This window comes from Oryza glaberrima, chromosome 6 (genome assembly GCF_000147395.1).
Source record: "Oryza glaberrima chromosome 6, OglaRS2, whole genome shotgun sequence".
In the NCBI taxonomy this organism is placed as follows: domain Eukaryota; kingdom Viridiplantae; phylum Streptophyta; class Magnoliopsida; order Poales; family Poaceae; genus Oryza; species Oryza glaberrima.
In genome coordinates, this window is record NC_068331.1 from 10,622,324 (window position 1) to 10,630,472 (window position 8,149).

Here is an 8,149-nt window from a genome sequence, read left to right on the forward strand (position 1 = left end):
GGACTCTTGAGTTGTGGAGAGTGAGATATGTGAAGGTGGGGTTTTCAATTTTTGAGCACCTCTATAGGAAAACTATAGAGGTATGTGGACAGTGAGATAGGCTGAGGTAGCCAGGTAGGGTTTTCAATTTTTGGGCATCCTTTTTCAAAAGAAATCCAAAATTCTATGAGTGGAAGTAGTATAGGATAGTTCATAGTTCTGTTACATGTGCGATATTTTTCTTTCATTTTTTATAAGTTTTTTATAAGAAATTTTTAAAATATAAATGCACTGAAATTTTCATAATAAAATACCTCCGCTGACAGCTGAGAAAGACCGGGAGGAGATGACGGGTGGTCCCATGATTTTTCTATTTGTTTTTCTAACTAACTACACATCTACCATGTGATGCATTGTGGATAAATACCGGTTCAAATAGTCAACGTGTAGGTTAAAATCATTTTTATTTGGAAAAGAGGTGAATTATATAGTTTTAAAAGTAGCGTGTGTTGGATATTCAGTTTTAAAGCTAAGGATATAGTTTAATCAAAAGGATTGTATCATAGAGCTTCAAACATTAGTATGTTTTTTAATGTACCTTAGCTTGCTCTATTTTACTTTATTTTTAACAGTTTTATTGTGTTTTAGGTCCATCAAAGATGGACCAAGGTAGCCAAACAAACCCAAACATAAATGCTTGGGCCTATTCCAAAACAAAAGATTGCATATAACAAAATTCATGAGGAAATCTACTCAAACATTACACCTTACACCGTGACTCACAACGGTTTAAACTATGTTTATACTTGATTTTCGTTAGCATGTTTTTAAAACTGCTATACAATATATTTCGAGAATTTCTTTCATAAAAAGTGTTTTCAAAGATAAAATAAATCCGTTTTAAAAATTTTAATTTTAATTATTAATACTCCATTAGCATTTAGTTATACTTCGTACTTATCACGTTTGTTGTTTTGCGTGCGCCAAATAATCCCGTTCCAGAACGGCTCTTGGAAGGGAACAATAGAGCAAGTTCTTCACCCAAAAGGCCAGAACGCCCCCAAAACCAAAACCATTCCCCTTCCTACACCTCGCCACCTCCCGCACACCTCGTCGCCCTCCTCCTCCGCCGCCGCCGCCGCCGGCGACAAGGCTGCAGGTGAGCGCACTCCTCCGCTGCACCACCACGGACAGCCACTGTCCACCGCAGCAACCCCCGCCGTAACCCTAAATCTCGGGCACCTTGCGCCAGCGCCCTATCTGCTCTTCCCGCTTCTACGAACCCTAGCCGCAACCACCCCCCGGCCCGTGCGGTGCGGCGTCCTACTCCTGCGTGCTTGGTTCTGGCTAATAATTGCTCCCATCCTTGCAGTTACTCGAAGGGCTGGCAATGGAGGGTGCGGCGGTGGAGGACTCGGCGGCGGCGGCGCCCGTTGTGGCGCCGGAGTCCGCTGCCGAGGGAGACCAGCGTGTCGAGGGCGCGGCTGGGGAGGATTCGGTGGTGCCCACTGTGGCGCCCGAAGCATCCGTCGATTCGGATCAGCATATCGAGGATGCAGCCACGGAGGACGGGAAGCATGGGTGAGTGATGCAAAATTACGCTGTTGTTGATTGGATCTGTAGAACTAGCTTTCAATGAGTGTTAGCTAGCGACTAGATGCGTATTTAGTTGGGCATTATAAGGATATCCATGTGGTGTGTGCGTAATGATTGAGTGCCAGCTGCTACTAATGGATTTGCGCGACGCTGTTTCTTTACATCGTGAAGTTAAACTGGCTAGATAGATGCATATCAGCAACCATGAATAGCGAATGCAAGAAAAGCGAGGAGTGACTGTAGGAAATCATGCAAGGTCATTTCATCATCATCATGAGATGATTCTACCCATTGCATAGGCAAATAATGCACATATTTTCAGTACCCGATGGGTCTTTGTCGCATCCTTATTTTGTTTCCTCGCTTACAACATGGGTTGCAAATGAAGTGTACATCCAACACCTTTTCCAGTGGAGCTTCTTGTCTACTTTAATAGATTTATCAAACTGCGCCATCTATGCACCACACATTCCTTTTGCATACCGAACCAAGATGAAATAGATGACGTTGTGTTTTTTTTAAAATTTGCTTCCACTGTTGGCTTGTAGCTTTGTTCAGTATGCCTGAATGGGACCAATTTTCTACTTTCTAGGTTCCTCGCATCCAAAATGAGCTTGTATCTTATAGTTATTTCTATATATTTTTAACATATTCCCTACCGTTTAGGCTTTTAATTTGAATGAAGGATTATTTAAAATAGCATATGGCTTTATATCAAACTAAACACCTTTAGAGCATATTTACTCCATTTTATAATATGGGCACACAGTTTCTATGCAACTACTGAAAGCAGAAGAATCAGGAGTCTCCTCCTTTTCTTCATCAATTGTATTTGGTTAAATTTACTGAAATATGTAATGATTAGTGTACATTCCCAACTCACTATAAGCTGAACATTTTTTTCTTGTGTCACATCCAATAGATAATATGTCCAGTTAAATAGGGTGCTTCTTTCATAGTCTAGAAACTTCAACTTTGGCCACTGGTTTGCAATGACTTTCAGAATAGCAGTTTGATGCTGTTTTAGGATATGTTAATATCATTTTTCATATATTCAATGATATGTTGTAGGTTAAAATTCGAATACTTTGACTACATGCTTTCCACAGTGATACCTTTTTGTTGGAGGGGACACTTGCAATGTTTTCACGTTGTTGAATAATGTTGAAATTTCATAAATTCGAGATAAATCCATCTGGGCTACGGTGCTTGTTTGACTTCATATGAAATTGCATTGCTTGAAAACATATTCTTATACTAAATGCCTGTGCTTTGCTATGGATAAATTAAAGGTAAAATATCATAAAATTTCCTAAAATAAGCAATAACATTTTTTACATGAAATATATATGTTACCCACTTTTTTTGCTATAGGGAGTACTCACCGTAATTTTATTTTATATGTGTCTATCGACTTAGATTTAGTTTTTATATAATATTAAGAAGTCCAAGGGGTAATATGTAAAAACTACAATAGGAGTAGGTGGGGTGGCAGATTCACTGCCACCACCATTGGAGTCTTTTTAAGGAGTATAGAATTTCCTTATTAATATGGCAGCATAACTACTGTATTGGCGTTTCAATTTTGTTGATTCTTGTAAGTAAAGTAGATAATTTATTAACCTTACAGGTTTTGAAAAGCAAAAAAAAAAAATCCACGTATTGTTTTACAATTAATTGTATCCAGCTCCTTCTTTCGGCTTTGTTTCTGAAAATTAGCAGAATGTATTTTGTTGCAGATCTACAGAGGAAAATTTCGATGTCTCTCCTGAGGAAATGAGATCAGTCATAGAAATTATAGCTGACACGGGAAAGTTCTGGTATTACTTGATCTACTGTCCCTTAGGTTTCATCCCTGGTCAAATTTGGATATCTTAGTCTTATTTAAAGGTCTTTGGATATTGAAAACAATGCATCTGCTAATCTGCCATAAAGATTTCAGTTTTATTCATCATCTTGAACAGATGATTTGTTATAATAGGTTGGTAGCTAGCAGCCTAGCACCTAGCATTTGAAAATCAGTACTAATTTCAGTGCTAGTTCTGCTGATGCTTAGTGAACCAAAAACACATTAAGCTGGTTTAGTTAAGTTTTAATTATCAAGAGATTGATGCTTGTTGATAGCATCAGGGAAAAAACAAGTAGTAGGGTATTTCTTTTCCCTTGAGATTAACTTCTTACTTTTCAGGCATGATTGGAGCTTTCTCAAGAGATTGCTGTCTCTCCAATTGAAGCAGGTATGGGGAGGTATGCCACCAAAAGGAGTTTATGTTGAGGATTATTGTTCTTAGTATGTTTAATCAAAGTACAGTACTTCAACATTCATTGTTCCTGGTATGAAGGTCTTGGCTGAATATTCTGAGGGTCACGTGGTGAGCCAAGAGGATGGGCAGCTACAGAATTCTTTCTCTGGGGAGACATACTCCGAGCTTGTCATCCGGCTCAATGATGGTACTGTTATGAATCTTTAATCTATACTACTTAAAATATTAGTAGTGGTGGTGTTCATTCCCACATCACCTTTACCACTGACATGTGGGCCCCACAATCTATACTATTACATCACCTTTCAATGAGTTCTCCCTTTTCACTATTAGCTCTCCCCGAATTTCAAAATCACTTACTTTTTCCATAAGGAAAATCATAGTATTACTTGGACTAAATAAGTGCTTATTAATTGATTTAATAAGGTAGAAACTTAATTTGCTTTCGGTTGCAACGCACGGGCTCTAGGCTAGGCTAGTTTGTTAAATGTTCATATTTCTTCTCTCACTAAATGCAAGTTTAGATTCATCACGGTTTGTAATCTTACATTGATTGTCTTGTAGTTTTTGTGCATTACCGTAGCTTACAGTCATCAATAACTTGAAATACATTTTAACACTGAAGGACCAACGTTTGAAATATTGACTGTCTTGCATAACTTGATGCAAATTATATTTTGTTGTAAATGATTAAATAGCTTTTGTACTGTAATGCAGTGGTATATTGCATTGTTTTGTTCATTTATGTCGAGCATGGTTTAGATGGGAGTAGCATTTGGTGGATTTAGAATCTTTTTTGTTAGTATTCCATAGTGTGTTATACTAGTCCATTGAAAATTGTTCTTTACTGGAGGTCATACAAGACCTTGCACCTTTAGTGTTTTTTCTACAGGCCACCTTGCCATCATTCCTGACCTGCATTTTATCGAGCATACACAAATCACTAATTTCTTTTTTAAAAAAAATTGTTTGCAGCTCTCTTGAGGTTCGAAGAAGGTCCTCCATTTACACTGCAAAGGCTATGTGAGGTTATGAATATTCCCTCAATCTATTTAAAAATTCTCTTTAGTGGTTCGATGTTGGTAGTGCAGTTATTTCGAAAGAATGTTCTGTTGTTTCATAATCTGTTTTGGACTTGCATTGCTTTGAATTCACATACTTACATTAGTTTTATATTTGCAGATTTTGTTGGATCCAAAAGGAACATATACTAAACTGCCAAAGCTTGCTTTGGCCTTGGAAAAGGTTTATTAGCTGAGCTTTCTGTTTTGCAGAATATATCAGATTATGTGGTTCCTTTGTTATGTTGCAGTGCAATGTATGACTTTAATTTGTTGATCTAGAGCCCAATTAGATCTACCTAGTGAACTACACCTTGAAAATAATGTCTAATAGCTTACAACTCACTTCACTCAACTCAAATAGATCTTGTGGAGACAAATTTTTATCATCATGTAAAAGAAATCAATAGACCATCTGTGGGTGCATAAATTATAATTTTTTATGTTGGACCTCAGGTTTTCCTTTAATTGTGCCACTAACTGAGAATCTAATGGCTGCATTCCTCTGCATAACTTGGTTGATTAAAATGTGTGAGGTTATTTTGTATCTCCGCCCATTTAGGTAAATATAGCCTTTTTTATTACTAGAATGCTCAAGTTATATATTTCTGGATAACCTAGCCATTTCGTGTGTATGATAACAATAGATGCAACATAGTGACAATGCTTGCATGTTTTTTGAAAGATTTAACTGATGTTCTTGTCAAAAAAAGATTTAACTGATGTTATGATCTTGAAACCAAAGTACAATATTTTCACTCAACGTGATGTCTTTGTATATTAAGTTTTGTCTAGACAGTATCACATAGGTCACTGAACTTAATCTCAGAATTGAAATCTGTTATAAGAAGGGCAGATCAAATATGTTTTGTTTTCCTTCAGTGCACATTATCATGCAAAATATTACTGAGTTTAATCTATCAAGATTTCTTCATTACCAACTGTAAGCTCTCTTATTTGCAGAACCTCCTGGTCACATCTACAATGACCAAGTGCACTGATCCATACCCAGCTGCTCATGTGTCAAATTTAGAAGCTACAGTAATGACAGAGAACACCAGCGCTGTTGAAGTAGAACCTGAAAGGCTGCCGGAACATCCTGCAGCAGTACCGAATGGAAATGTAGGAGGTGATGCTGATGCAGAAATGGCTGATGCGGAGGTTGAGGAGCCATCGAATAGCCACGATGTCGAGATGCAGGAGGACAAGCCTGACCAGATTTCAAATGTTAACCCTGGTGCTACCTCAGATGCTGCAGTTACTGCAGAAACAGTTGATGCTAGTGAAAAATCATCAGATCCGCAGACATGAGCTTACAACAGAGACCAGAAGCCCTAGTGCATGTCTCATTAGTAATCATTGCCACCCTTGATTCAGCAACTTAGCTCGATGCAGATGGCAGATTGTGCTATGTGACGTTAAAGTTTTTGTGGGCCATGATAAACATGGGGTAGGTGAGTATAACGACCATTTTAAATCCTAAAAAAAAAAGAAATGTATTTTGAGTAGAAATGGATGTGAAAAATTTTCACTGATTGTCGTTCCGGTTGTCAAAATATGTTGTACCCCAATGTTAGTCAAAGGAGTTGTCGGCTGCCGTTTTGCTCTTGCACTGGTGAAATTATGCATCACAAGAATATGAGCTTACTATTTTTCGTCTCCGGTTTTGCTGAAGCAACTTTAGCAGTGAACCATCACAGGGCGAACAAAATATGTTGCCCTGTCTGAAATACTTGTTGTCACTGTTGCTCTCTTCTGTGCTCAGCATGATTTTTTTAAAAAAACTATAAATGCCTAATGCTGCTTCTGCTTCGTCTAGCTTATCGATGTTAAAACTGTCTTTTCTCTTTGAGAAAATAAATTGCCTCTGTTTGGGACGTCACTAAGTCATTTTTTAAAATGCTCCTGTCCTAAATAGTTTGCATGCTTCCAGGGATTTCTTTTTGTCTACGTCACTCATGTTGTCATCTGCCGTCGTTATCTTTGAGCCTTTCACCCCCATAATCTGATGTGCCTCTAGTGTTCGTGTTGCTATCAAATCATGATGCAAACTTGGCTTTCTGTTGGTTTTTTATTGGTTCATGCTTTGGGACTTTGGTTAAGAGAATTATTGCAAATCATTCCGTAGTGGTTTTAACTTGGGGGAAGAGTAGACCACCATTGCTTAATTTTCTCACTATATTCTGCTTTTTTTTTCTTTGGCGTAACGCAGAAGGGTGCATGTTAATTCATGATCTTAGCTGCTCGGTATATGTTTCCTGTACTATTTCTACGTATTTGTTACAGATGATGCCTATTGAATGAAGATCCATTCCGTCATCACTATTATCTTCTGTTCTGTTTTTTCTCGTTTGTTGGCAGATGTGTGTTGATGTTGTCTAATGTTTTGCAAAATTCTACCTAGTTTACCATTCACAAAAGTGATTCCATCCTCTGGCTGAATATGGTGGAACTTTAGTCCTATCTCTGTGCATTTCATATGAATGTCTTCAAACCTTAAGAGAACTAGTTGATTTCCCACGCTTTACTGTTGGAATTACTAAGCAATTATTAATATATTTTTTTTCGACGATCACGCTAGAAGTAAAAAAGGGGGGAAAATAATGAAACATCACGGTTTATCGGTACTTATCATAAACAAACAAACGATATCCGTGCTTTAATGAGAAACATATTGATAGTATATGTTAAATATTATAAAAAATGATAGATAGATTTGTTAAAATATTATGCAAATGATGTGAGGGGTGATAATTGGATATGTTTGCATGATTTGTAGAATTAAATAAATTGTAGATGATGTTGTATGCTTGTATGAGGTTAAATATGTAATTATAGTGGGTGATGATGTGACATGGTTGCATGTTAAGCTTTAGACTTAGTGAGCTATAACTTTCTAGAAAACATAGATAATATTGCCCGATTACTATTACCAATTTACAAAACACAAAAAGGATGGGAGAATTCGCTAGAGTAGTTGGCATAACTAGCTACTACCTCCATTTAAATATAAGGAATTTTAGGTTGAATAGAAAATACTAGTGTTAGGTCAAAAGAAAAATATAAGGATTTTTGGGTTGATTAGAAAATACTAGGTCCAGGTCAAAAGGTTTTATTTTAGTTGTCAATTTTTGTTTTTTTTTCAGTTGCTTAGATTCCCTTTGTAACAATTTAACTGGCTTTGGAATTATTGCAATGATTGGAATGGATAGGGATTAGTGTAGAAATGCTTATATTGTAGTACAAGAT

The 8,149-nt window shown here is 37.1% G+C and overlaps 1 protein-coding gene across 1 annotated transcript; it reads left to right on the forward strand.

The window, feature by feature from the left end:
• Nucleotides 1-1,036: 1,036 nt before the first annotated feature.
• LOC127777694 (uncharacterized) lies at nt 1,037-6,548 on the forward strand. The gene is made up of 8 exons (XM_052304306.1): nt 1,037-1,138; nt 1,352-1,560; nt 3,315-3,395; nt 3,764-3,812; nt 3,918-4,026; nt 4,815-4,867; nt 5,022-5,084; nt 5,864-6,548. Exons 2-8 carry the CDS (start codon nt 1,370-1,372, stop codon nt 6,209-6,211), a joined length of 894 nt encoding a protein of 297 aa, XP_052160266.1. The 5' UTR covers nt 1,037-1,138; nt 1,352-1,369; the 3' UTR covers nt 6,212-6,548.
• The last annotated feature ends 1,601 nt before the right edge of the window (nt 6,549-8,149 follow it).

Bases quoted from the DNA above. Each gene is read 5' to 3' on its own strand.
- LOC127777694 (XM_052304306.1), top strand. From the start codon at position 1,370: ATGGAGGGTGCGGCGGTGGAGGACTCGGCGGCGGCGGCGCCCGTTGTG. The intron at 1,561-3,314 runs GTGAGTGATGCA...ATTTTGTTGCAG, and splicing joins ACGGAGGACGGGAAGCATGG to ATCTACAGAGGAAAATTTCG. The intron at 4,868-5,021 runs GTTATGAATATT...TTATATTTGCAG, and splicing joins CACTGCAAAGGCTATGTGAG to ATTTTGTTGGATCCAAAAGG.